Below are 27,944 nucleotides of genomic sequence, written 5' to 3' on the forward strand. Positions count from 1 at the left end.
TCTGATCCAAAAACTGGAGGAAAATATATTGATAGTCAGTTCGGTTTTACAGGTTGTATGTTCAAAGTTTTTAAATAAAGATAATTGACAGGATGTCACCAACATTTGCTCATTTTCTGCGAAAGAAAAGAAAGAATGAAAGAGGTATTGGCTTGAATTCACATCGTACAAGATGATGGTTTCTCTGGTAAAACTAAAATGGCAGCAGCATATTAAGGCTGCAATACCAATATCAACCACTAAGAGGCACCCATACATAAGAAACACATATTGTGACAAAATTGGGGGAATAGTTTGTGAATATTTGCTGGTCAAATTGCAAATTTCAATGGTTTTGGCACTGAGCCATCGTCCCAAAAGATTAATTTGTCTGATCTACTCTAATGAGACACTAATAAAATGAGCTGGCAGGTCGGTTGTCAGTCTGCACAGTGCCTGTCCTCTTTTATACATTTGCTACACTTGAGGCACGTGGCACCACACGACTACTTGTTTGAGTTGTGACCTTATATAAACCCATTAAGTTAATTAAATAAAACAAACAAAAAATGAAGTAAAGCTACTTATGACTTGATAGTAATCAAAACTGCTTGCAATGCTGGGACCTATTTCAAGTTGACTGAGCACTGTATTATTGCTACACTATATCCACTACTCTGCATGGCTGTAGGGAGTCGCGTTTCCATGGTTTATACCAAATGACCCAGACAGGAAGGATCTGAGTTATGATTGACAGTTTATGAAAAGCATCTGTAAAACACTTTGCATGTGTTTGTTTTCTTCATCTTTGTTTGTATATGTGGCAGTTAAATACAACCAACTAATATCAAATAAAACAACTAAAATCTATGTGTCATAATCACTTTATTGTGTATGTACAGTGATGCAGCTTTCTATGTTTACAGAAAAATACACTGCAGAGGTTCCCACTTAAACTAATCTTAAGAGCTTCTTTAAGTCAGCGAGGCTGCTGATATGACTGCATCAATATCCTGAATGGCTCTGGAGGTCCTTTGAAGAGCTTTGGCTATGTGGTCCTCATATACTGGTTCATGGGCGCCTTCAGCAGAACTCGTTTCCAGGTCTACATGTTTGCTCTCACTTTGAAGAAGGTGGCTGTTCTCCAGCAGAACTGGGCACAGCATGTTAAGAAGTACACACAGTCATCCTCAGTATAAATATGGCTAGTTTGCTGGCATTCACAACAACACTTTGCACATTCAAACAGCAGCTTTTATAAAATCCATCCGTCAGTGCTGAAGGATACAGTTGAATCGCTTTATCTTGCTCAGTTCTGAAGCAACAAGGTCTGACCTGAAGTTTAATAGGGGGTTAAATACACATTATTGCTCACGTTGTAACTATCAACTTTTAAAACAAAACTATCAGAAGAATTCAAATTACCGACAATCTGCCGTCTGCGTCACATTCATGTGTTGCTCTACAAGCACAGAGCCAGATGGACTTTCTTCAAACGTTTCTGGTTCAGAAAAATGTTTCTCCTGCAGAGAAAGTAATAAAAAACTGCTGCCAAATGAGAAAGGTAAATACTTTTGATTCTGCATAAATACTTTAGGTATCAACAGGTGTAAAACTATAAGCAGGGAGTACTTTTAACCTCTCGTAAGCAGGTGGGTGTGGCGGGGAGCTTCAGTAACTGCCTGGCCTGGTTGTAGCAAGCGAGGATCCTGTGAAAAGTTTTATGTGATGACTGAAGACCTGAAAAAATCCAAGTCCTTAAACTTACAGCATGACAGGAAGTGCTATCTTACCTACTTGCACGGCTCACAACAGAGCGTACAGAGTACACCTGTCCGAGTACATCAGGTGGGAGACTGTGGAAATGGTAACTTAGTTCTTTCACCTGTGAGATAGACCCAATAAATGAAGGAGATTCGAGAAATGTTTGAGAAAAAACTGGAGATTACAACATGTCTATGATGAAAGACGGAAATGTACCTGCTCTGACTGGAGCTGAGGTTTGTAATGGGTAAAATAAGAATTAAGGACACCGTTAGACCGGATGACAGATCCATCTCCAGGGGATATCTCTATGACTGGGACCGCTTCACGCAGTATCCTAAGCAGCAGACGTACAGGCAAAAAGCAGCCACAGCTGAGCTGTAAACCATGACCACAGACAGCTTAAAGAGCCTACAAGTTTACAGGTGCTTAGTTTTGTTCACGGAAATAAGCTAATTTCTTTTTATTCTTTTTTGTATTTTTATACTTATTCTGAGTATATTAGTATTTTATACTTTAGAGGGTCTATTTCTGTTTGTTCACTGTAACAACTATGCAAATTTACCCATGGAGGGGGAAAATAAAGAATTATAATAATTGTCTTGTTTTCTATGATTATCAAATATTCAGAAACATTATTTTTCTCACACTGTACACTGCTCCAGGTCATATAGAACTTGAAAAGCTGCATGACTACCTGTAGTTGACTCCTTGACACCAAATTATTTTTACAAGGTCTGTTGGAAGGTCTGACACGTCCTCTCTGGCCAGGGGGTCTTTAAACTTCCACCTTAAATGCAAGAGCAGGAGTTAGGATCAGTACAGGAACATGATTTAAGAGTATGCAACATGATTATCAATCTGCTAACCTATGCCAGTGCGGCGAAGGACATGTGAGAGGCAACGCCTGAGGAAGTTGTGACCTTCTTTCCAGACAAGATACGTCAGATATGATGGTCTTCCCGTCTACCTGGATAGAACTGCTTGCTGCTTCTGCTTCAACATCTTTATGTTGAGGGTGATGAGTCATCCAGTGATGCCGGGCCAAGGAGAGAGGGTAGGCCCATGTGGGGGCAACAGCACAGCAAGAATGATGCTGGATGACTGTGGTGGACTGATACATCTGTTCAGGCTGAGGAGAGATAAACCTGCTGTAAAACCTGAGATATAAGCATGCAAATATTACAAGGCCTTACCTTATCCTGAGCAGTCTGAGGTGGATAAGACCTTGAACTATTTGGATCTTTCGTTCTGCTTCCTCTCATGGTCTTCTCGTGCTGATTTTGAGGCTGACTGAGGCTGCACGTGAACTCCACACAGAAGTCTTCACCTGAGGGCGACAGCGACAACATGGCTCTTTCATCCTCTGACCTGACGATGACCTCGCCTCCAGGTCCGAGCTCAGCCTCGCAGGAGGACAGCTCAGGCCACTGAACACCAGATTCAATGCTGAAAAAAAGCTGCAAGAAGATATGCATTTACACATACTGATTTTATGGTCCACATATAATCTGAGGGATTGACACTAGCTCTTGGCACCTTCTTGTGGTCAGAGGGGAGGAGTTCCTCTGGTAGATATGGTCGACTGGCATACTTATTCCTGAATGCCAGTGCAGCAAGCATCAGCTCCTGGAAAACAAAGTGACATTAACGTTGGGTAGACTTTGGTTTGCCAGTCCAGTTACTGTTCTGCTAAAGGGCCTTTCACTGCCCGAACACTAGCGGCGCAAAGCGGGACTAAAAACTTTGTTTGTACCTTGTATGTGCTAACAGTGAACCTGCTCCTCTGTCGAACTCTTTCAGTGGGCTGCAGAGGATGTCCGTGGGTGTCCGTGGCTTTAACCAGCATAAATTCACAGCCACACGGTGACAGTTGCAACTGCGACCCGTTTCTGTAACGAACATCCACGGACTCGTCCTCATACATTATCATTAAACTAACACCGCTGGTTTCCATTGTATTTGCACATTTCAGATGAGCTGCAAGCTCTGACAAACTCCGAACACAGCCAGAGCTATAGAGTATATACAACACAGCAACAGCAACGCCAACGTCATCAGGTGGAGACGTTTGATTTTGGCGCGCTCAGCACGAGAGAGACAACCCAGAATTCTGTGACAGCCGCCTTACTGTAACTCTAGGGGGCGCTGTTGCCTGGAAACAGCTCCAACCGCTCTCATATAAGAATATATACAGCTGAAATAGTGTGAACTCATAGGTTGGTAAAGAGGGGAATCTGAGATTGTCAAGAAATGTATACTACTATTAAATTCATGACGACGTAAACAAGTGCAAATGCTGACTATGTTACATTTATTAAAGCATGTTTAGTCTTTGTAAATGGAAGTGGAGAGTAATTCTGGAAATGTTATGCAGCTCTGCAGAACCATCAGAAACCCCTCTGGCTGTGTTGCCTACTTTGTCAACTTCACATTGATACAACTGACAACTCATCTCAAAGAGTCCATGGGCATTAAATGTCTTTGTACCATTTGCATAAATCGCTTGATGAGTTGCAACATGGAAGAGGATCAAGACCCACTACACATGGGAAGAGGCAGCTTTGATTTACATGTGGACAACAGGGTAATACAGAGTAATTACACTGACAAAGTCTCCACGGTGATATCTGGGCATATTTTGGCATATGATTGACATTGTTGTCAACAATGCATGGCTTCTCCACATCATGATGCAACAGTCTTGGGTCAGAAAAACAAGTGCCTGAAGGACTTTAGGACGAAAGAGGACAACCCTCCAAAGGAAATGAAGAAAACACACCACCAATATTTATCAAACAGCCAAAGGTCCCTAAGGCTGCATATGGCATGAGATATGATAGAATTGACCACATTGTGTCAGTGAAAGGCAGATGCAGCATGTGTCAGGATGGACAGACCTCCTTTGTGTGTCAGACGTGCAATGTGAGGCTTTGCATTGTCACTGGATAAAATACACGCAACTGTTTGCTCAGCTTCCACTGCCATTAATGTACATACCATAATGTACCATAGTGAAGATGGTAGCATTGTAAAAAAAAAGACAAATAATATGTTTTGTTTATTTATTTAGAGATGTGTGTCTCGTGTTCAAAGGTGTATAAAATTAAATGAATAAAGATGATAGTATCCATGATTGTATTTGCATCCAAAAACATGACAGGAAATGGCTTATTAAGTGCAGATGAAATGTTTTAGAAGTCAGCACATTAAATGGAAAGAAAAATAAAATTACACTCCTAAATGGGCACGGTATCCTGAGAGATACAGACTGTAAATTGACAAATAAAGTTGATCATTTCAGTTTTTTTGAGAAATTGTGTTATTTAATCTTAGATACATTAGAGAAAAAAAAGCTATTTGAAATATTCGTATGCAACTGCTATACCTGCTCAATCTGTTGGTTGGGTTGAGGGGAGGCTGGAGTCTATCCCAGCAGTCACTGGGCAGGAGGTGGGGTACACCCTGGACAGGGTGCCAGTCCATCATAGGGCCACATGGACCGTGGGCCACACTCATACTCACTCCTAAGGACAATTTACAGACATGTGAGATGACATGCATGTTTTTGGACAGTGGGAGGAAGCCATGCATGTGGGGTGAACATGCAAACTCCACACAAGGAAAAGCCCCAGCTGGAAGTTGAACCTGGAGCTCTCTTGCTGTGAGGTGATGGTGCTAACCATCACACCACCGTCCAGCCCATCCATGATGCATTCCATTTTAAAATTACACTATCATTTTAATTAACCACATTTTGTTGGATGCCTGTTTTACATACTGAGACGTATTTCAATGGTATTTGTCATTCCCTTGGTTAAGTTCAGGCAATGACACAAATTAGTAACGGTTAGAAACCAAAACTAATAGGTTAATATCAGGAGAAGATCATGGTTAAGACTAAAATTAACACTACACAGCTGTCACATTTAGGTTGCATATTCGTTTAAGCCTAGTCTTAAAAGTGGAAAGGTGTCTGCTTCCCTGGCATTTACTGGCAGCTTATTACACAAGAGAGGGGCCTGATAACTGAAGGCTCTACCTCCCATTCTACTTTTAGAAACTCTGGGAACAACAAGTAAACCTGCTGTTTGGGAGCGAAGTGCTCTGTTAGGAAAATGTCTTACAATGAGATCTTTAAGATATGATGGAGCTCGGTCATTAAGAGCTTTATGTGTAAGGAGAAGAATCTTAAATTCTATTCTGAATTTAACAGGGAGCCAATGAAGAGAAGCTAAAACTAGAGAAATATGATCTCTCCTCTGGCTGCAGCATTTTGGATCAGCTGGAAGCTTTTCAGAGAATATGTGGGACAGCCCAATAATAAAGAATTACAGTAGTCCAATCTTGAAGTAATAAATGCATGGAGCAGTTTTTCTGCATCACTCTGAGATGTTCCTGATTTTAACAATATTACGAAGGTGAAAGAAGGCAGTCCTAGAAACCAGTTTTATATGTGTGTCAAATGATAAATTCTGGTCAAAAATAACTCCAAGGTTCCTCACTGTTGTACGAGAAGCCAAAGAAATACCATCTAGAGTAACTATATAACTAAACAATTTCTCCCTGAAGCGCTCAGGTCCAAGGATGAGGGTGGTCACGAGGATCAACTTTGTGTTGATTTACAATTAAGCTTCCCTCTAATTGAATCAATCCATGCAAACAATTGCCTCCCACAGCATACCGCTGCACCCAGATCCCCTAAAGTAAGACTTTTAGTTGCTTCTTTGATTTTTTTGTCTTGATGATAATTGCTACGTGTTTTACAATATCTCAGATATACAGCTGGAGAATTCTTTACTGTTATTCCCTTTATTCTTATAGATCCAGTGTGACCTTTGTGATGTAATCATTTCCATCCATCCTTCCATTTTCTATACCAGCTTAAACCAGATCAGGGTCTCAGGGGACTGGAGCCTATCCCAGCTGCCACTAGGTGAGAGGCTGAGTACACCCTGTCCATCACACGACCACAGTAATTATTTTTTTTAAAAAAACAACAAAACCTGGAATAATAAAAAGGCTAACTTCAATGCTAATCCAAGTAAACTGAAAAAATCTGATTGCATAAAAGAGAACTGGAATGAAAAGGATGTAAAAAGGTTAGAATATAAAATGGGAGAAAGCTCTAATGATTTATTGATGAATCAGAAACCAGCAGGGAAGAGTAAGAAACAATACTGTTAGGAGGATAACGATCACAAGTGTAATTGAGTTTTGATTTATAGTCTTTCTTTACAGAAGAAAAAAACACAAATGGTAAGCCACATCTCCAACGAGATTCAAACTGCACATGTTGCAGTCAGTGACCCCAAATCAAGAGGGATGTAGCAGAGTATCAGTGTTATGGGTTCAGATAATCATCTACCAAAAACACACTATACATTATTTGGTTATTTTGATATTCTGTCAGTCTAAAAGTTTATGCATTATTTTTCAAAATAAATATGAAATGTCTTGTTTTATTTTTGTTGGATTAATAGTGGTTTAGTTGTAACACGGTCAGTCGGCAAATTATTCAATCCGAAGCATTTGCAGGAACAAGACGTCAATTTGAAATAATGGCAATATATGGCTTTTAAAAATGAGTTCGAACAAAAGGGATGTGGTTACTGCAGAGTACTGCCAGAAAGCAGAGTGAACATACACAATAAACTAAACATGGAAGTCCTTGAGAAGACGTTCTGTTTGCTGCTGTGTGCAGGGCTTGCTGCTGACTCGACAAACTGCTAGACTGCTGTCTAAAATCGTGTATCATGTTTGGCCGTGTTTTCCACCCACTTCATGACATACTGGTCAAGCACTGGAGGGCATTCAGATTAAGACCCATTCCTCCAGTCACTGCTGCCTGTGGTCATCAAACCTTTCCTGCATGAAATGCAGCAGAACTAGCAATAACTCAACTCTACAGTATTATACTCTGCCCCGTATTAGTCCGGTGTACATTTCCTACTGTATAGTTTCAATTAGTATTTCTATGTAGACTACTTTTGCACGTATAGGGTTACCTTTTTCACATTAGTGTCAAAGAAAGCCCATCACAATATCTACTAAATTTAAGGACAATCCCCAGGACCTAGGCATGGCATTATTCAAGAGTATTATAAAGAAAACTGAACTAAAGTGTACATACATGTTCATGAGTTGCATAAGCAGAAAGGCTAAATCAGACTTGATATGCATAGCTTCCCCTGGCACTGGGTCACTGGTGTTAATTAATGATGTGACACAAAACGAAGATGAATTCTGTCTGGTGAGTTTAATTTAAATGCAACAAAGCTGATCGAACAACACCTCACAATACAGATGGACAGCATGGAGTGGCCAAGTCAATGCCAACCCATTAGCGCTTCACCTCACTTGCTGAATGCAAATCTAAAGGTAGACAGACTCAAACAAATAGCTGAAGGCAGCTGCATTTAAAGGCCTGGCTAAGCATCCCAAAAGAGAACATATATTCTGTAGCAACTTTCACAGATTTAAGGCACGAGGCAGTCATTGCCTGTAAAGTTATTTATTCAGAGCATTTGATTTGTGATTAAGTTAAGCGTCCCCATTGCATGCCAATCCTTTTAAAAGATGGCTATGTGTATAAAAAAAAACGGAATTTCCTGGACCTCTCTCAGGAGGAAACTGAAAGAAAATTTACATTTGAAGAAGTCGACTCCAAAAGCACAATCTGCTTTCGTGTTATGTGTAAACTCACAGGGTTTTAGAAGCTGCAAATGTGACAAAGGAAATGCCAGTGTCTAAATAGTTTGACACCTATTTGGAGAGTTTGCAAATCTACCAGTAGGAGGCGGTGATGCTCCGCCTGATCGTCGCTAAACGTTCAAACGAAGAAGCAGTAGAAGCAGCAGCAGCAGCAGTAATAATAAGTAGACTCGACCGCTCAGCGCATCAAGACGCATCCAGGCCAGGCACTTCAGCTAAATAAGCCACTTTACACCTTATAATGACTACACCGTCACTCTTCTCTTTATCAGTAGCCAAACCGGAGCTGCAATGAAGGTGCATTTTTCGTTATTTGATCTCTCATAAACCAATTTCAGGACTATTCGCTAGCAGTAACTAGCTTATCTAGCCACTAATAAACCGTAAGCTTCATGTCGCTGTTGTACCGGGCAGAGATGACGGCTTTATAGTCAGCGTAGCCTGTACAAGCTAACACTGATAAAGGTCAAACAGGCAGGAGATATGATGACTGGAACCGAACATAAGTGATGTTAAGCATATGATTTAGGGACTTAATTGGTGGGTTCTGTTGTTCTTGCATTTCCTTTGACGGCTTATCGCCTCTGGTGGGGTTTTGACTGTTTCACAATGTGTTCTCTGCTGTGTTAAACTAGCACTTCTTGTGATTCTTAGTCATTTAATTTATAATTGGCAACCCAATATGGGCTCCATAGGGGTTGGTTGTCTCTGTAGTAACCAATTGGAAAAAATGGTGCCCGTCCACCCCCTCCCCTCCCTCCCCTCCCCTCTGTTTTTTCTTCTTGAATTGTTGTCAGTATGTACTACAGCATCGTTCACATTGAAGTGTAAACAGTCCAACTGAGAGCACCCTAAATGTGTCAGGCAGGGGCCTCGTCCATGTGGGCTTCATGCTGTGGTCTGCTGAATGAAGTGATGGGTACTGGGGCCGTCAGGGGCCACCAGCCAGGTTTTGGCGCCGGTGCCGGACCCTTCAGATTCGCCCCCAGTGCGGGATACTCCACATACCCGCCCACCACCTCAGGGAGTCCCAGTCTTGTATGCAAGGCCTGTGGCCAGGCCTTCTCAGTCTTCAGGAGGAAGGTAGGTGTCTGAGTGATGCAAGCACATATCAACTCATCCCATGACTTTATGAGAGGGAGAACGCACATGTGTTGCAGCAGAGTTTGTTGTTCAAGTCTTTATTTTAAGATGATAAATGTGTGAAAATGGACAAAATTTAAAAAAAAAATCAATATCGCAATATCTCTTTTTCCTGCAATATGTATTGTGATATGAAATAATACCACGATTGGGGCTATTTAGAAAGAACTCTCTCGCTTTTTTTATTTTTTATTATTATTGTGAACCACGTGTAAAATGCATTGAACCAACGCTAAAGCAGGTGAGCACTGTGACTTTGTGATTTAAGCTTTACTCCGGTTGCCTCACCATGACACAGCTGCACTCTACCGCTTATCAGTCCAAGCTGAAATCAGTAATCTAGCATGTCATGAACCTTTTGTGTTTTGTGTCACTCACAAGTAACAGACTGTGTGTTATGGAAATATCTTTTACACCGTGTCAGGTCGCACACAAGTTGTAGCGTGAGTTGTCTTAACTATCCGACGCTGAACATGCCTCAAATTTGTCATTTGTATAAAACGTGATATTAATGAAGTCTGTATAAGCATAAACCCCTTTATAGAATGTCCAGTTTGTAAAATGGAGCGTAACTTACTCACTGTTTTTTAGACGGCTACATTTATCTGTGAGGAGAAAAAAACAAGCGAAGGTCAGCAGACAGACTGGTGCTGGAATATGTTACGCTCATGTTCATGTATGGTGCAGCGCATCTCATTCTGTCTGAACCTTCTGCTTCTCTCACTCAACGTGCCAGTCAAATCCCATGTCTTGCATTTATTACTGTTTGATGTTTGTCTCTTTAAAGAAAGTGCCCCCTGTCTCATTGCTGAAGAAGAAGAGCAGATTAGAGTGATTGAAATGCAGGAAAGATCTACTGGTGTTGATATGCTTTCCAGTGATCTGATTTATTATGCGTTCCTAGTTTGATTCTTTACATATTGTACAAAATGTACATATAATCTGAATAATAATGAGCAGCGTTCGTCTGCCATGAGACTATTAACCGTAGCATGTGGCAGAAGGTGTGCACAAACCACTGAGTGCCTCATTTCCATCACCTCAGTTTGTCATTCTCTTTCTTCCGTAGTATATTTGCTCCGACTGCAAGAAGAGCTTCTGCTCGCTGTGCTCCGTGCTTCAGGAGAATCTGCGCATTTGTACCACTTGTCATTTGCTGAAGGCCACAGCTTTTCAGCGGCCGAGGCTCATGCGTCTGCGAGTGAAGGACCTGCGGCAGTACTTGCTGCTGCGCAACATCCCCACTGATACCTGCAGGGAAAAGGAAGACCTGGTTGACCTGGTGCTCTGTCACCAAGGCATCGAGGAGGAGGGGGATCCAGACACGGCCAGCCTCCAGTCGCGGTCCCTATACACATCAACTCCTTCCACCACACAGTCTGCCTCAGAACTGTCTGCTTTCGCTGCCTCACACGAGGAACCCCTCAGCAGGAGTGATAGCTCTGATACCAATCAGGTTAGTGACGCCTTTAAAGCATGCCAGAAACCTGACATGTCTGCAAGATCTGTGCGGTTATCTGCTGAGGGACAGAGCTAGAACTGCCAGACTCTGGGTTTGTTCTGAGTCATTACGTGGCCAGTCTTGTTTGTTCTACATACAAGTCTATGAGAACCACTCGGCGTGCCACCACAGGCAAAGATAAGAAGTGTTCAAGAGAGATGTTGTTTATCCTTTCGCCCTGTTTTCACTACAATTTGTAAATCAGCTGAAAAGAAAGGGATCAGGACAGAAAGCAAAGTAAATGGGGACAAACAAGGCTACAACTAGCAATGAAAGGGGAGCTTAGCGTCAAGCCGCCAGGATCCACTATAAATACGTGTTCTTGGCCGCTTATGGACCATTAAGCTTTTCTATGAATGGAAGGTACAAGGCATTGTTGTTCCTGAGGTATCAATAGGCAGGCTGAGGAGCGTCTAATCCTTATCCTCAGTGATCCAGTGCCTTCCTCACACACGAGGTGCTCTCTAATGTTGTTTCCCGCTGTTCTGTTGCAGGATTTAGGTGACACCACATCAGTGTCTCTCCTCAACTTGGACCCCAGCGAACACACTCCTGAGGTGAACCCTGTTTCCTTCTTGACATTCTTGTTGAAAATCTTTCATTTGGTGGTCACTGGTGACGCATTTCCGTGGAGTTATAAACGGAGATAGTGACTGACAGCATTTCATATGAGCTTATGCTACAACTCAGAGTGCAAGCAGAGCAAATCTTGTTGGAAAATGTAATGTTAATGTTTTTCAATACACCTCAAACATGTAAGACAAAAGCTGTGTTTTTCAGTTTTTACCAATTAAATCATGATGAAAAGGGGAGAATTGATTTGGATATCGTGGGCAGAAAGTAAAATGTCTTCTGTCGTTTTCTAGGTGAGTCCTCAGACACGCCGTCGTGCCAGAGCATCGCTCTCTGACATCTCCAGTCTGAGGGACATCGAGGGCCTGTCCGTCAGGCAGCTCAAGGAGATCCTGGCCCGGAACTTTGTCAACTATTCAGGGTGCTGTGAGAAGTGGGAGCTGGTGGAGCGCGTCAGCAGACTGTACAGAGAGACGGAGGAGAACAGGAAGTCATGTGGGTATCAAGTTTGCCACTCTGAGTAAAGACCGTGTGCTTGCACTTACAAATATGTCCCTATTCATTATTATAGAGACTCTAAACTGAACACACAGTAGTAAGCTTGTCATAGCAAAGAGCAATGCTGAATTGAGTTTATTTTTCTTGCAGTGGAAAATGTGAGCAGTACTGTAACCACAGGTAAGATGCCACTATTGGATGCCACATCCTGTTGTTAACTGTAGAAACTTAACTTCTTCTGACAATACTGACTTGTACAGCTAATAATAAAAACAATTGCAGCGTGTTGCCTTGAACACAAAAAGGGTGATTTGGACTGAGTGTCTCAGTTAGGAAAATGATAAGATGTCTCATGTTTGCTTTACTCCTCCCATAATAAAAGTGATGGCCTTCCCCCCTCCTATCTGCAATGGTGCGTTCGGAGGTAAGGTCACATGTTCTGTTTGTGACTCGCCTCTCCATTTGTGTGAACAGAATCACATCTTCACCACATCTGTATTCATTGTCCTCATCTGCTATCCAGCCATTACTATGTGGAATCCCCGTATGTGGTCGTGTTGAATAGCGTTCACTGTGACGGTTTGAAGTTGTTCTTACTGTGGATGAAAACGAATGTTGATTTTAGACGTTTTACTTGGATGCCGCGCTCCGGGAACCTTGATCCACTTTGAGATCAGGCTCCCTCACCCATCCCTTCACACCTTGATTGTGTAAAGCTCATTATATTATATTTATTCTCAAGCAGCATGCTTCTAGTGCTTTGAAAACATATATACAGTTGTCATAGTAACATTTTGGTGCAGAGCCATAACAGGCAGGGACATTTTGCAGGCTATTGTGAGCCTGACCTTACCCTGTTAAAGTGCTCTGTATCTGATGCTATTAAGCTGTTGAGTACTTCCATGCACGCTGTTGTTTTTTTGTTTTTCCTTCCCTCACCACCTTTAAAGCTTCTTCAGAGGTCGTCCACATCCCTCCTCAGCTCATCTTTGTCCTTGTCTGTATGGTGCAGATGGGGAGAACTGCCCGTTGACCATTCACGACGATAACCTCTGCAGGATCTGCATGGATGCCGCGATCGACTGCGTTCTCCTGGAGTGCGGTCACATGGTCACCTGCACCAAGTGTGGCAAGAGGATGAACGAGTGCCCGATCTGCAGGCAGTATGTTGTGAGGGCCGTGCACGTCTTTAAATCCTAACGCGGCACCTCTGCACTTGCTTCAGACAGAGACTGTACCTTAACTCAACAATGCAGCTCATGAACATTGAATCCCCAAAAGACTTTTGCGGATGTTTGTATTTCCTATATTCTCACGTTATTTGCACACTAAAATCTGAGTTTTTTTTAATCTTGTCAAAGATGTGGTTTCATCAGTGGGCAGAGTAGGACTGTGCTGTCGACATGTCTCTTATCTAGCTTTGTTCTTAAGTCGGTTTTGTTTTTCCTAACGTAGTTCAAAGACTGTGTGGCCCACATCATGTGTTGTATTGTTCAACACAGCACCCTCAGATCTGCCTATCAACCGTAGCTGCTGCTCTCCTCTGCTGGGTTAGGCAGTTACGATGAGGGCAGACTCGTACTGAACCTCAACACGGAGGAGAATAGGTGAGCAAACTAGGTGCCAAATCATGGGGTCAAGCCCTTATGCCTCTCACCTTTATTTTCCCTTAAACCGTGTTGGGGACAGTGTTGTTTCAGCATGTTTGACCAGAAAGCACTTTGTCCACACTCTGCATTAATGCGTCACCACTCACCTGAGGTGTGTGTTAGTTCCTCAATGCTTGCCTGAGTTGGCCTAAGCTTAGAAAAAGATAATTAGAAGCCCTCTATCTTGGTTTTAGTCAAACGGTATTACATAGCCCACGAATGAGCAGGTGCTCTGCCATTATATTTCAAGAAACTGTTGCTTTATTACAAAGTCGATACATTATTAATTGTTTTGTGATACAATAAGTGCTTATTTGGATGCATTACACATTCAGATGATCATACAATGTCTGTCATAGCAATAGCTAACCTCCGCAATCACCTCTGTTGCGTCTCAGCACTGAAGTGTGGGGACAAAAAACTGGTGCTAACTCATCCAGCCATCCTCCCGTTTTCCAGCTGACTCATGGATTTTGAGACTAAATGCTTTAGTTTTGTGGTTTACCGTTGGAAGTGGAATGAAATGTCTTAAGGCTTTTTAGTTGATCACAAAGGAGTCGCGTATTGAACTCCTTATTAAAAATGTAACTAAGGTTACTGACACCTGTGGTATAGAAAGTATATAGAGGTAATGAGTTGCTAATGTACATTTGCATATATTTATCCATATCAGATGTATATCTATATTTTTTTCCATTTGATTGGAATTGTGTGCTACCAGATTTCTAAACTGTCTCAGAGATGGGGTTTGTTTATTTTTACAAGGTTGCATTTTTTTTTTTTCCCTCAAGTGGTTTGAACTGTGTTTAACCTGCATTAGTTTGCTTGAGCTCACTGTGCCCCTGGGACCAGAGCCTGACATGAAACTTTATGACACTGGTTACATATCTCCCTTGTCTAGAACCCCCCCCCCCCTCCCCCTGAATCCAGCTCCGTATGCCCCCACTACAAACATTGCTGCTATCAGTTACAGATGTCCTCTACAGTCAAAGTGTAGCGGAGCAGATTGCACTTTTCTGTTAGCGAGGGTTTAATCGTGTGCAAGGTTTGGTGTTTGTATTTGGGAATGTGGAACTTTTTATTTTGGTAATTAAAGATTGTAACTGAACTTTTACTCTACTTTTGTGTTGTTTTCATAAAGTGTTTGCTTTTTAAATAAGATAATGCAGCAATGACTGTTTAGCTGAACAATTAAACTGCTTTAAAGCCATTAGAAGAAGGAAGACTTATGAGAGACCACCAATAACGTGCAGAGTAGGAAATAACTTCTGACGACCTACCTTTGACCCTTGCCTTAAAAAAAAAAAATAAAAAACTCCAAAGAATCAATGACTGTACAAATGAAATTCTTTTAATGCATATTAGCACGTCATCTTTTAATTTACAAATATAAACATTATCACATTCACCTGAGGCGATAGATTACATCACAACACCCAAATACAACACCTAATGTATGGAAAACGTATGCAAATAGCTCTAAGGGTCATAATCAGTTGCCATTACAGAGGAGCAGATGTGTGGGGTCGACTGCATTAAGAGAAAGTTGATGTTGGGGTTCGTAGTGACTGCAGACTTCCTGCGACTCACTTCAGGGTGTTGAACCCCAGCAAGCAGGTGCAGCGAAAAGGCTCGAAGCACCCTGAGAAATTATTCACGCTCACTGACCCATCTATGTAAGACACCAATGTAAAGTTACTGAATAAATGAATAAATACAAAGTGGAATAGAAAAAGAAAAATCAATAAATTAATGTTAAAATATTGATGAAACTGCCATCAAACAAAAACACTCCACAGTTTAAAACATTAGGGTGTAGCAGGAAAATTAACTCCGTTAACTATTTTATCATTGCTGAAATACATTCTAAGAAATCAAATTATTTATGATATTTAAGTTCCATCACATGCCGCTTTTTCTTTTTTGTTCGTTTTCAACCGAAGCGACCGTGTCAAACGCAGATTTTGGCACACAGTTCCGCGACAGCGAAACCAAGGGGACATTTTCTTGTTCCTCACGCTGTGCAGTCTCTGATATTTAGCTCCTGAGACACTAAACTTATGAAATGATACTTGTACAAAAATACTATTTTTTTATTTTTTTTTTTCTCTCCAAAGAATAAAAATAAGTCAACAGTTAATTACAACCACGTCTTTATAAAAGCACAGTCTCAACAGAAATACATGCATGCCGCGTCCCCGTTATCTGTCCAGTGAACGTTTATCACCTCACAGTAGAGCCCGACTCCTCCCCCCAGAACTGCGTCTCTCACATCAGCTCACGAGAGGGATTCAGATACTTAATCACAGAGGTCCTGTTGTTCCATTAAGTGCAAAGACAGTCTGTCAAGTGTTTTGTCCTGTTGGGAACTAGCTTGTCTTCTGCAGCAGTTTGTCCTCTTTCAGTTTGAACGGCACGCTCACAGACATCTCTGCGATGAACCTTTCACAGGCCTTCTTGGTCACCTGCTTGCAGAATCGAAGGTCGATTTGACAGATGTTTCCACAGCGCTTAAAAAAGTTTAGGGAATGGTCTGTGACACGGTTGCAAACTGTAAGGAGACGCAGAACATCAAATCAGATGTGCATTTGACCACAGCGCCACAGCGAAACAAACCTGCGGGATCACATGGTCCATTTAAAGCTCCTTTACGAATGACAAGAAGCTCCAACTTTCACTTTTAACTGCCTTCCATTTTAGAGACGTTGCATTGAATAATACATTTGTAAAGTTATATTCAACAACACTTACATTCAAAATGTAATTTAAAAAAAAAACAAACAAACAAAAAAAACAATCAGAGGCCAACACTCTGCAGCAGTGCCAGTTTCACCAAGTCCAAGAAACAGTGAGAATTTTCTGGAACGTCTTCAGCTTACTGCTACAAATAAAAGGGTGCTTTAGTCATTCTGCCTAATTAAAAGGTGTGTATAGAAAGCTCGATGGCAGCTCTTTAACACAACAACTGCTTCTGTTGCTACAATCGATGTCATTAGACTACAAATTTGACCACAGAGAAAAATAAGGAACAGACCTAAAATCAAGACTTCCTTCTCTGTACTTCAGAGTTAGTTGCTCAATGCAAACTTCTGCATTTGGAAAAGGCAGCTTTCACAGCTGCAAACAATAGAGAAGGACCTCCAAAGAAATTTGTTTGACTTCCCACAGTCGAAGATCAGATATAGAGCTTCCATCTGTCACATTCACCGTTAGTGTCACTGTGTTATTGCTTGGATCTTCAAAGTACAGCCTACAGCATTTAAAGGGGCAGTGTGTAAGTTGTACTGTTCGGCAGATTCTGTGATTTCCGAGTGCGTTTGAACTGTATTCGCTAGATTCTGTGAAACCACCTTCAAGTTCTGAGGTTATAAATTATAAATAGATGTTACATTTGGGTAGATATTCTTTGAAAAGATAACTTACAGTGAGTGTCACTGTAAGTTCTGCATTATATTAGTGGACCTGCGTGGTAATAAAAGCTAATATTGGGCTAAAGGCTGTCTGTATTTAGTCTGACAGCATTAGCAGGCAACATGTTTTTCTCACCATTCGCAGAGTGTAACACCGGAATGGGAGACGGAGGTAAGAGGGAGAGGACGAGGAGGCAGAGCTGCTGGAGCAGGCAGGGCGAGGCGAGGCGAGGGAGAGGCAGGACGAACACAGACGTTGCCTCATGTGAAGAGGAGGAGAGGGTTGAAGATGATCTCCATAACATGCACGGGCTTCAGCCACCAAACAACATTTATCAGTTACAGTAGTAACACTGAGCTGAATCACCTTTCTAGCAGAAAAGAGGCAACTTTTAAAGCCCCATCAGCGACCTCCGTCTTCTGTCTCTAATCCCTTTGGACTCGTCATGTTTTCATTTCTTTGATGACGCCTCGTGGTCTTTAGAGGTTCATTTTGCAGAACAGTAAGTGTGGTCCGCCATGTCTATTCAGATAACTTCCAAAATATGTTTCGACCGCTTCCTCGTCTCCTTCTACAACGTCACATCCGGCTTCTTCGTCTGCAAAATAGCGACAAATCGCACTTGCGCCACCCTTTGTCCCTTCTAGGCCACTGTAACCAATATGGCAACACAAGTGGTGTCCTTCCGGCTAAGCCTTTGTGTAGAGCGGACCGCGATTTATGTAAATAAAAAGGCTAAATCTAAAAGTAATAAAAACGTAACGACTCGTTTAATAGGGTGACTATATAGCAATAACAACATAGTTATATGTATTATATTTCTGTTAATAAATCATAATTATTACACACTGCTCCTTTAAATAACCGAGCAACTGCAGCGTAATGTGCTGCGGTGCTTTAAGGGCTTTAAGAAAAGCATTTTCCTTCAGTTACAACAGCAACACTTTAGTCACGCAGTAACTAAAAGAGAAGCAACCTCCTGTCTGAGTATCCAGTGGCTTCCAAACAGTAAGTAAGTGAAACAGCTAAGCCTCTTTTTGCTAATCTTTCACAGCAATACAAAATATTGTTGAAAAAGTTGAATTTTGTGAGACATTTTTTATGTTATCAGTTATAAATAAAACATTTAATTTTTTTTTAAAAGTACAAAAAAAAAAAAAAAAAAATTAAACCGTTTTATTGTTTTCATAAACTTTCTTGTTCGAGAAAAATATTACAAATATCAACTACAAAAACTAAAAATTCCACAAATATGGCAAGTCAACACCCCTGTTCAGGCTCCCTGCTGTAGCACTTTACAGCGGTGTCACACAAACCGCTGGAACCGACACCGTGTCCCTCCTCAGGCCCCTGGTCTCACCTGAGAGGTTGATGTCTGTGAGGGAGTCTCTGGTCGTGGTCCCGGCTGCTGTCAGGAGGTTGACAGACTGGTCGTTGATGTGGTTGCAGTAGCTCAGGTCCAGCCTGGACAGCAAAGGCATCTGTCGACTGATGAGACGTAAGGACGTGTCCGTGATGTCGAGCCCCGCCAGCCGCAGGTCCTCCACATTACGCAGCTTGCAGCGGTTATCCAGCTGACCTGTTGGTTGGTCACAGAGCACAACTGATTTGTTTATGTGGGTCTGAGAAGCCTAAAAACATCCTTAACATGATGTCCTTACTTGCAATAAGCGTTTCTTTACATTTTAGTCACAGAAACTAAGTCTAAAAACGTCTTTTTCTCAACTGTGAACTATGAGAAGTGATTTGGAGGATAAACTGGAGCGAGAAACGTGCACAAATATGACTTGTCCACCATCAATGTATTAGTAATAACTAAGGTTAGGGAGCACCAACAAAATAAAAACTTAAATTAGCTTAAATCATGGTTTACCTTTCAATTCTGCTGCACTTGTGCTTAAAATCTGTTTTAAATTAAGAAGAAATCTAAACCCATCTTTAAACCCTTAATTTATTCATAGTTTACAGTAATTCTAAAATAAGCTACATTTAATTCTGCTTCCCTCACTCACATTTACATCTATCCAACATAGTGGAAACAGCAGCCGTCAGGAGCAAGATGGGTTTTCAGAGGTAAAGGGAGCCGCTGGTGGTCCCCACGTTCCAAATCATAACAAATCCCTGTGGACAGTCTGATTTTTGTACGAGTCAAATCAACAGCTTCATTTTTGGGACCATTATCCTTCCCGCTTATGACTCTGCTTTCGAACCGCCAAACCCCAGCAGAAAGGGCCAGAAGTACTGTGAGATTCCAGCAGGATTTACAGGAGTCTTTAAAGTTCTGAAGCAGAAAGACCGTCTATGTAGGCTCCTGGAAGGAGTCAGTGGGTGCTGAAAAACTCAGAACCTAAACAACAACATAATGCTGAGACAGAGGACTAATTCTATGCATCAAAGTGTTTTACTGTGTGCTCACAATATGCTGCCATGGAGTGGAAAACGATCGGTTTTCTCTCGAAGATTTCTGAGCACTCAGCATTTTTAATTAGCAGATCATCCTCCTGTGCTCAAGGTCCCCTCACCGTGAACACCTCTTGTCTGCCACTAACTTCCTTTAGCCTTCGCTTTAACTTGTGCATTCTCCACTTCTGCATTTCACTCCAGTTAATACGCTCAGACAGCCAGTTTCTCCCAGGCCAGCTCCCCCAAACCCAAATTGAGGCGTTGATCTGTGTTGTACCTGGTCTGTTGTCTGTGGGTGGTGAGAGGAGGTCCCTCATCTGTGGATCTTTGAGTCCCTCCACCCACTGCACATCCATGGTGCGCAGCAGAGGGCAGCTGGAGGTGCAGAGTGCAGATACAGCAGCCCAGGAACAGCCCGACAGCTTCAACACTCGCAAACCTGAAAGTTAGAGCAGCATTTTGAAATACCAACGCAGCACAAGTCAAACAGAGAAAACAACTGTTCCTCATCATTAGATCACAAGTTACTCATAGTAAAATACCTGGCAATCTATTAATAAGCCAGCTTAGTTGTTTTTTGGAAATGTTGGTCCAGCTGAGGTCCAAGGACACCGGCTGTCTGCGGATAATCCCGCTTAGCATGAGAGGGGTGATGGAGGTGCAGCGATTCAGATCGATCTTGGTCCAAAGTCTCTTATCACAACACCTTGCCAGAGAGAAAGATTTGTGTGACCAATCACTCATGTTAAAGCAGAGCACTCAACAAGCACAAAATGCCTGCTTACACCTCAAGGGTTTCTACATAAGAATGTGATGGTGCCATTTAAAGTGAATGCTGTGCATTTACCATCGGTTCCACGTCTTGCAAACTCTCATGCAGACACACAGCTCCTGGTGCGTGAGGTAGCGAAATATCTTCATCCAGACCTCACGCTGTACGACATGTGCTTTACCGTCCTTCAGCGGCAGTCTGTCAGGAGGCGGGCTTATCGGAGGGGGCCGAATGACATGGCGCTCCATTTGGACACACTTGGGAGGGGAGCGTGGAGGCACTGGCCGGGTGGTCGGGGTGCTCCGGTTGAAGCCCAGTGGAGTGATCTGACTCGGGTAGAAGTGGCGCAGCTCCCAGGGGGTCCCGTTCATCTCTTTGGTCTTGAAGTGAGGCCTCTGATCGCCAAGCTCATTACCGTTGCGGAAAAGGCTCTTGGGCTCCTCGTTTTCGGTCTCCGGCTCCACCTTGAGGGGCTGTCGGTTCTCGTTGGCCAGGCAGTCCTCCGTCTTCTGGATTTCCTGGTTCAGTGCTTTGCTCAGTTCTCGGCTCAGCTCTCTGTTTGGTAAACGCCGCTTACGGCGAGCTTTTGGACGAGGCCCCCTCTCCTGTGTCTCACTTCCGCCCTCGCTGCTGGGTCCGGCCTGAGGAGAGCTGCAGTAGGACTGATCGCTGTCTGCAACCGGCGTTTTAATGGAGGGATTCAAAGTGTCATTCTTGGAGTCCTTGTAATCTCCTTCCTCTTCAGCGTCTCCAAACCGTCCTTTCCGATCTACAATGTTTCGGATGTGGGGCTCCCTTCCCTCTTCGTCGTCTTCCTCATACACATCCTCATCATCCTCTTCCGTTTTGATTTGGTGCAGAAGTTTGGAAAAATAAGGCTCATCTGTCTTTTCCTGGAGGATAGAAATGTTGTAAGAATTACTTACATCACTTTGGTTTCAGTTCAGTTACAATCGGCTCCAAACACTTCATTCAACAATGTTTAGAAAAAATAAGTCACAAACCTTCTTCCTCACACCGAGATCGTCCTCCTCCTCCTCTTCAAACAGCTTCCTCTTCTTCCTTAGTTTGTCTTCAGGCCTGGGCCGTGGCAGGTTGACGGGGGACAGCAGCGGTGGCTGTCGGTGGAGAGCCTCCTCAGGTCTGTACCGGGGTGTCTCATCTCTGTCTGGTCTCCTTTTGGTCGCAGAGGAAACCTCCCCCTCCTCCTTCACAGGCTTCTGTTCCCTCAGCAATGAGCCAGGGAGGTTGGAGGCGTACTTAAACCCGGGACCCCTTTTTTGCTTCAGTACCAAAGGGGACAACAATTGCAAGACAACTTTATACCTTTAGCCTAAGGTAACGAGAAAAAGCATCAACCATGTACCTTTAAGTGTACCCTAAGGTTTAATAAGCTCATCCCTCAACCAAAACATATTAGAAGTCAGTGGTTTCCTGCTTCTGTGGCTAACACACTCAAGTGTGACTGACTTTCTCAAACAAGAGCAGTATAAACAGGAAGTGACAAACTGATCATCACATAAAAAAAACTAAAGCTGAAAGCAACAATGAAAGAGGAAAACAACCCCATTACCAAAACCCTTCAGTGCTAATTCCCCTGTCGTTCATTAATCATTTTCTGAAATTTACCAACAATCACTTTGCGAGCTGTGCATTAATGTAAATCCTTTCGGAGATGTGAGACAGGCCTCAACCTCTGACAATGTTTAAATCCAGGCTGAAAACAGCTCTATGTAGCTGTGCATATGACAACTGAAAGTATTTTATCTGCACTCTTCACTTTTAATTTAATTAATGATTATTTTTTATATTTATGGAATTATTTTATTTGCCTTCTTCTGATTTTATGCAGCTGTAAAGCACTTTGAATTGCCTTGCGTACGAATTGTGTGCCACACATAACTTGCCTTGCCTTTCACTCACACATATTTGTACTCACTTTTCCACTCTTTCCTGCGTGGTTGCATTTAGGACATTCCCAGCAGTTGGGGAGTTCATCGTTCACCACTCCGGAGGCATCACTCACCTGTCAAAGACACAGGAACATAAGCAGGATTTCAAGCCCCCCCCCAAAAATAAACAAGCTTTAACGAAGTCCTACAGACCGTGTGCTTAACACAAACAAAACAAGGGAAATGAAAGCGACTGTTGTGATCAGCTGGCACTTGTTAGGCCAGTCAGCACAGTTTAACTCTTGCTTCAGAGACTATAAAACAGGGAAGTGCAGACAGATAAATATCTCTACTCAACTTAAAACCTAAACTGCTGTATGAAGTTCCTTACGTTAAACGTTGAAAACAACCAAAGAGCAAGAGCAATAAAGAACCATCTTCACAGACAAAGTGAGTCCTGGAACAGACAGCGCGGCCCTCAGAGCTTTGATCTCAGCATGATAGAGTTTCATGGATTACAAAGACACACCAGACAGGGACAGGAAGTTCCTCCAGATGCCTGGAACAACTTACTTCCCTTCAGTTACAATGTGTAACTGTACATGAAAAAAAATAAATGCTGCCACTGTAAAGCCATTTTTGCAATTATATGTTGTCCAAGGTACCTGACATTGATTACGTTGTAATCCTTAGCTGCTGCATGCAAAACATTTAGAGCAGGCTTTAAAAACTGGTTTGATGTGTGGGTGTGTGCTGCTTCATTGTTTTTTTTATTCTTCATTTGGTGAATTGTCTGAAGGACAGCTGAAGGACCGCTGAAGTCTAATTCCAGACAGCTTTAGTAAAATCATGATGTCACGGTTGAGTCACACAAAGTCAGGAACTGCATCGGTGTGTTTAATAAACACCATTTCCTCCACAAATGAACTTCACTGACTCCAGTGCAACTGAGTGAGTCACTCCCTCATAATACAATGATTCATGGGAATCTGGAATTCCTGGTACTCTACTCTACCCAAAACATCATGTGATTGACTTGACTGAGGTGGAGTTGCTCGACTGCTCCGAGTCTGGCTCCCAGTACCTTGAGACAGTTCGGATGGACGATCTCATTGCAGATAGAGCACTCCATTAGCATGAAGTTGAACTTGTCCTCCTCATCCTCCAGCGTGTCCTCCTTGCCTGCCTCTTTACACACCACACACACTGCTGTGTGGGGCAAGACGGGCTGCATGGGCGAAGAACGAAACAAGAAAAGAAGAATTAAAAGTGGTTGATAAAATGAGCCCTTTGCTCTCTCAGCAGAAGGAGCGCAGACATCAGGTTATTTCAAGAGAGGCTTGCAGTGTGTTAAAAATAATAAGCTTTACTGACAAAAGTGGCAAATTAATTCTCTTGTGTTATGCTGCCTTGTCGAAATTTTCTGAACTTCTGCGATCCTGTACTTCCGACTCACCGCAATGCACTGGCGCATAATGCAGGACTGCTTCATGCGCCCTGGTCCACCAAACTTCTTCATGTCCTTACAGAAGTGACACTCTCCACATTCGGTCCGGAGGCACGCTTCACACTTTCGACAGCGTGTCCTCCTGCGTCTGGCTCCAGACGAACTGCGGTTGGACGGCAGCTTAACAGCTGACGATGTCCCCATCTTAGGCTTTGGCCGGTTGGCTGCCCGCTGCTGGAAGACAAATGGTTAAAGCGGTTAACTGAGGAAAGAAAGCACATTTTCTGCAGTTTAATTAGACAGAATTTAGAAACACAGCCCAAGTACAATGTACAAGCCCAAAGCAATGAGGTCATGGTTTATTATCGTTCCAAAAATGTATTTCACAAACTAGCTACGTACTTACAAGACAAGGTTTGACTCCCCAACACTATCTGCTAGAGACATATACACCGGCTGATATATCTAAATGATGCCAATGCCAGAAAATTAGAATTTGTCTGCCATTATTTCTGTCTGTAAACATCTCTATCAAGCATCTGGGCTGTAACTATGTGAGGTAAGCTGCTGATTATTATTTAACAACTGTTTTGACTGTGAAGTAAATCCTTCAAAAAAAAAAAAAAAAGAAAGAAAGAAAAAAAAAAGATTCACTTGAACACCACAAATCAGAGAATCAAAAGATTCAGAATAGGTTATCAAATCCAGTAATAATTGCAGTGCTAATTTTTTTTAAATAGTCAAAATAAAGAGTAAAGCCAGTAAGGTATAGTAAATCAGCGAATACCAGCTGAGTGTCTCAACGGGGGGGGGGCTGGAACCAGTGACTGATGTTGCATTTGAGAAATAATCAAACAATAGTCAGAAAAGCAGGCGATTCATTTTCACTCATAACATCAACAGGTAACTGAATTATCAATAATCAAATTGTGAATCTCATAGTGTTCAATCTCTTCCCTGTTGCCATGTTAGGACAATAAAGCAGGAGAAAATAAGACGAATCATAGACCATCACAGTTGTTCTTGTTTCAGCAAGAGAGGTAACCTTGGCAACACGTTTGCCTTACTGGTGGGGACTGTGTGAGGAGGGGGAGAGATGGATAAAAATAAGCTCACAGGAGGTGGTTATGGTTTTCTTTGGTGCTGTGAACATTTTCCTGTAATCATTCATTGTTACTGTCCTAATAATAAACAGCCCACATACTACAGATGAATGGAGCTCCTTAATCAGCTGGCACCAGATCTGAATTTGGAAAATATTCTTATTGGCATACAAACAGAAGTTGATTCCATCTTCTGCAAATGGTTGCTTGTGCTTCTATGGACAGGCATAAAACACGTAAAAAACGCAACCGGAAGACGACAGGACACTCCGGGTCAACTACAATCTGACCGATACTCTAAAAAAAAAAAAAAAAAGAGGAGAAACCAGTTCTGAATGCGTTGACTGTGACAGAAATTTCAAGGAGAGCATAAATAGCAACACAACAACAAACCCCACTGACATTGCTCTTCTTATTTTAACTCTTCCTCATACCAACTTCACTTCTAAGAAGTCTGATATCATATGGACAACCGTTTCCTTAAAAATGTACGTTTTTTCACAGCAATAGATAACACATCTGACTACTGCTAAAACATGGTCAGAAAACACTGAGCGGTAAAGGTGGGCAGCTGCTAAATGGATGGCTGTGACTGTCACACAGCATTTCAGACCCAACTTTCACATTGTAACAGCAGCTATGAAGTTAATATCATTGAAATGGAGCTAATAAAACATGCACGGATGAGCATTTTGAGATAAACCGTAGCAGAAGCAGAAGGGGGGCTCAGACAGGTGGTAAACTGATGGAAACAGCTCTGCAGAGCATGGTGCCCAAAGAAATGACCGTATAGGCTGACTTTTCTTTACTGTAACGCTGCAATAATATGTCAGGAATTTGGGATTGGTTGCTGAGGCATGTGAACAAAAACATGGCATGTACGCTGAGCGCAGTCCTCTGACTCAGCTTCAGCATGGACTACAGTGGGAGGAAGTCACAAGCCTCATCATCTGAATGGTTCTCATAACAGCTTGTGCTGCAGTGGAGACCATGTGTCTGAACAGAAGTCTTCAAAAAATGTCATCTTTGATGAGGTACCGTTAGTGGGTGTTGTAGATATAAACACTGTGCCAGCGCAGAGATCATGCCCTTACATCAGCACTGCTCACATTTCTCCTGAATTGGGAGGGCCAAGTCTCTAATGGGTGCTTGTGCAATGCATCCCATAAGGCGTGTTAGACAGCAGTTATACTGCTGACCCCAGTAAACACACACATCTGTCCATAGACGAAAACTTTTTTCTTAGGAGCCACATTATGTTGCAGTTATTATCGGACTAGAGTTACTAACACTGCAATGTTTAATCGCACAAAACGGGTAAACGAAACACTGCGATTATCAACCCCATCACCAGTGTTTTGAGGGGAGCTCTTCACCCCAGTTTGGGAACCTCTGGACCACCGAGCCACAGAAGTAGAGCCACTTCATTGTTCCCTCTCCCCATCCCCCCCTCCATAGTCCCAGCCTCAACAACATTTTGTCTAAAGCCTTCTTAAAGGCGCAGAGTGGTGGGACAAGTTCGGAAGTATGAGGAAATTGATCAAGAAGATCATTTTCAGTATGGCAGGTTGGCGAACACGAGGAAATCACAGCTTCACCCGCTACAAAAATGGAGGGGAAGGGGTCTTACACCTTCCTGGCGGGGAATATGGAGGTTTCAGGTCCCAACAAAATTATTTTAATCATGACTGGATGAAGCTGCTGAGTATTAAGAGGTGGTCAGTACAAAGTGGGTCAGTAGAGGCTAACCTGATAGAGAAGCCAAGGAGGAGAGTACGCGGTGCGTTAAAGGGATACCCCCCCTCCCCAAAAAAAATCTACTTTACACACGGAAAAAAATACATTTCGTTAGGCGTATGAGTCTTTACGACCTGAAGACTGAAGAAGAGTGTTTAAAGAACACCTTCCTCCTTTCAACCTGACCACCACAAACACAGGGAAGAGCGGGTGTAACGTTGACCTGAAGCTACCAGAGAAAAACGTTAACAAACGGCTTTTCCCTCTCAAACCAACCGTTGTCAAAATACTCACAGACAAATGGAGGTCACTTAATGAAGGGTAGAGGTTCGTACCTGTTCAGACTCTGACTCATATTCCTCATCGTCTCCGCTCATTGACAAGGCCATGACTCTTCTCTCATCGTTTGTGAACAGCAGACGAAACTAACATGGCTGATCAAGCCTCCAGCTCAGCTCACCCCCTCCTTCTCAGTACACAAGCACATTCACAGCAGCTGCTGGCTATGTCCATGGTGCTCTGTTCAGGACCCATAGGAAACGCTAACTCTCACTTACTGCAATCACATTGGCAGTAACTAAGCAGTCGTATAGCGTAAAGACGACAACAACAGCTTTTACAAATATGTGGTTGATGTATATACATAAAATTAAGAAAATTACAAACGATTTTACTATTTTGGCGCTGATTACAACTTTTAAAAATGTCCTTCACATAACCAGGCATGGTTAGTAACGACTATTCTTGTGTAACTGAATGCAGCATCAAATGTACAGGAAGTGAAGACAGGCAGGTAAAACAAGAGTTTTCACTCCCACACACGTCCGTCTTTGCTTCTATTTGTGTGTGTGTCTTGATAATTACATTTTTAAAATGTTTAATTGATCAACTTAAAGTTTGAATCTTCACAGGTTTACTGTGTTTTTATTGGGATTAAACTAGAATTAAAGACTGCTTCAAAGCAAGCCTTAATATGTGTTATTTTGATCAATTATTTGTATTTTTTCATCTTTTTTTTAAGCCTGAACACGATTGCTGGTAGGACCTCAGAGTTGCGAGGGATTTATAATCACTTCTTAAATCCTTTGATCTAATTTTTGTTCTTAAAAGTTTATAGATCAACCTACAGTATATAAAACCAGTAATGACTTCAGACTGTACACAGTTCATCAGAGATAGGTGTAAAAACTAATAATAAAGGTGAGAGTGACTGCTTAATTTAAAATTCAATGTACTTGAATACAGTGTCTACAAAACCAGAGACGTGCCAAGGGCTTTACTCAGGATTGAATTGTATTATATAATCCAGACAATACAACAGAGAATTGTGTAATGCAAGGGTACTGGGATTGCGAATG

At 42.3% G+C, this 27,944-nt stretch overlaps 3 protein-coding genes across 8 annotated transcripts; 1 reads left to right on the forward strand and 2 right to left on the reverse strand.

Annotated features, from left to right (window-relative positions):
• Window positions 1-847: 847 nt before the first annotated feature.
• cunh5orf34 (chromosome unknown C5orf34 homolog) lies at window positions 848-3,753 on the reverse strand. Its single transcript, XM_072387015.1, has 11 exons — window positions 3,500-3,753; window positions 3,283-3,372; window positions 2,971-3,203; window positions 2,613-2,894; window positions 2,441-2,533; window positions 1,960-2,080; window positions 1,773-1,864; window positions 1,619-1,688; window positions 1,405-1,502; window positions 1,268-1,314; window positions 848-1,132 (listed from the first exon to the last, which is right to left on the reverse strand). Exons 1-11 carry the CDS (start codon window positions 3,698-3,700, stop codon window positions 954-956), a joined length of 1,506 nt encoding a protein of 501 aa, XP_072243116.1. The 5' UTR covers window positions 3,701-3,753; the 3' UTR covers window positions 848-953.
• Window positions 3,754-8,598: 4,845 nt separating this feature from the next.
• rnf34a (ring finger protein 34a) lies at window positions 8,599-14,929 on the forward strand. 4 transcript variants are annotated; one of them, XM_072388301.1, is made up of 8 exons: window positions 8,599-8,754; window positions 9,255-9,540; window positions 10,670-11,056; window positions 11,596-11,658; window positions 11,968-12,169; window positions 12,323-12,352; window positions 12,555-12,596; window positions 13,185-14,929. In XM_072388301.1, the coding sequence occupies exons 2-8, from the start codon at window positions 9,313-9,315 to the stop codon at window positions 13,370-13,372; spliced, it is 1,140 nt and encodes a 379-aa protein (XP_072244402.1). In that variant the 5' UTR covers window positions 8,599-8,754; window positions 9,255-9,312; the 3' UTR covers window positions 13,373-14,929. The 4 variants fall into 4 exon arrangements, with proteins under 4 accessions (XP_072244402.1, XP_072244403.1, XP_072244404.1 ...); XM_072388302.1 differs by having other exon boundaries at window positions 9,322-9,540; XM_072388303.1 differs by having other exon boundaries at window positions 9,326-9,540.
• Window positions 14,930-15,150: 221 nt separating this feature from the next.
• On the reverse strand, window positions 15,151-27,079 carry kdm2ba (lysine (K)-specific demethylase 2Ba). Of its 3 annotated transcripts, none has more exons than XM_072388297.1 (10): window positions 26,922-27,079; window positions 23,756-23,977; window positions 23,384-23,527; window positions 22,345-22,433; window positions 21,412-21,697; window positions 20,483-21,300; window positions 20,178-20,341; window positions 19,913-20,074; window positions 18,593-18,811; window positions 15,151-16,372 (listed from the first exon to the last, which is right to left on the reverse strand). In XM_072388297.1, the coding sequence occupies exons 1-10, from the start codon at window positions 26,973-26,975 to the stop codon at window positions 16,191-16,193; spliced, it is 2,340 nt and encodes a 779-aa protein (XP_072244398.1). In that variant the 5' UTR covers window positions 26,976-27,079; the 3' UTR covers window positions 15,151-16,190. The 3 variants fall into 3 exon arrangements, with proteins under 3 accessions (XP_072244398.1, XP_072244399.1, XP_072244397.1); XM_072388298.1 differs by having other exon boundaries at window positions 21,412-21,690; window positions 22,347-22,433; window positions 23,756-23,980; XM_072388296.1 differs by having other exon boundaries at window positions 23,756-23,980.
• Between the last annotated feature and the right edge of the window lie 865 nt (window positions 27,080-27,944).

This window comes from Leuresthes tenuis, unplaced genomic scaffold, assembly GCF_036924035.1.
Source record: "Leuresthes tenuis unplaced genomic scaffold, fLeuTen1.0.hap1 SCAF_6, whole genome shotgun sequence".
NCBI lineage: Eukaryota > Metazoa > Chordata > Actinopteri > Atheriniformes > Atherinopsidae > Leuresthes > Leuresthes tenuis.

Bases quoted from the DNA above. Each gene is read 5' to 3' on its own strand.
- cunh5orf34 (XM_072387015.1), bottom strand. From the start codon at position 3,700: ATGGAAACCAGCGGTGTTAGTTTAATGATAATGTATGAGGACGAGTCC. The intron at 2,534-2,612 runs GTTAGCAGATTG...CTTGCATTTAAG, and splicing joins CCTTCGCCGCACTGGCATAG to GTGGAAGTTTAAAGACCCCC. The intron at 1,133-1,267 runs GTATCCTTCAGC...TGCTGTGCCCAG, and splicing joins CAAGATAAAGCGATTCAACT to TTCTGCTGGAGAACAGCCAC.
- rnf34a (XM_072388301.1), top strand. From the start codon at position 9,313: ATGTGTCAGGCAGGGGCCTCGTCCATGTGGGCTTCATGCTGTGGTCTG. The intron at 9,541-10,669 runs GTAGGTGTCTGA...TTTCTTCCGTAG, and splicing joins TCTCAGTCTTCAGGAGGAAG to TATATTTGCTCCGACTGCAA. The intron at 12,170-12,322 runs GTGGGTATCAAG...TTTTTCTTGCAG, and splicing joins GGAGGAGAACAGGAAGTCAT to TGGAAAATGTGAGCAGTACT.
- kdm2ba (XM_072388296.1), bottom strand. From the start codon at position 26,975: ATGGCCTTGTCAATGAGCGGAGACGATGAGGAATATGAGTCAGAGTCT. The intron at 22,434-23,383 runs GTACTGGGAGCC...TGTCTTTGACAG, and splicing joins TCCATCCGAACTGTCTCAAG to GTGAGTGATGCCTCCGGAGT. The intron at 21,301-21,411 runs GTTTGTGACTTA...TCTATCCTCCAG, and splicing joins ATCTCGGTGTGAGGAAGAAG to GAAAAGACAGATGAGCCTTA.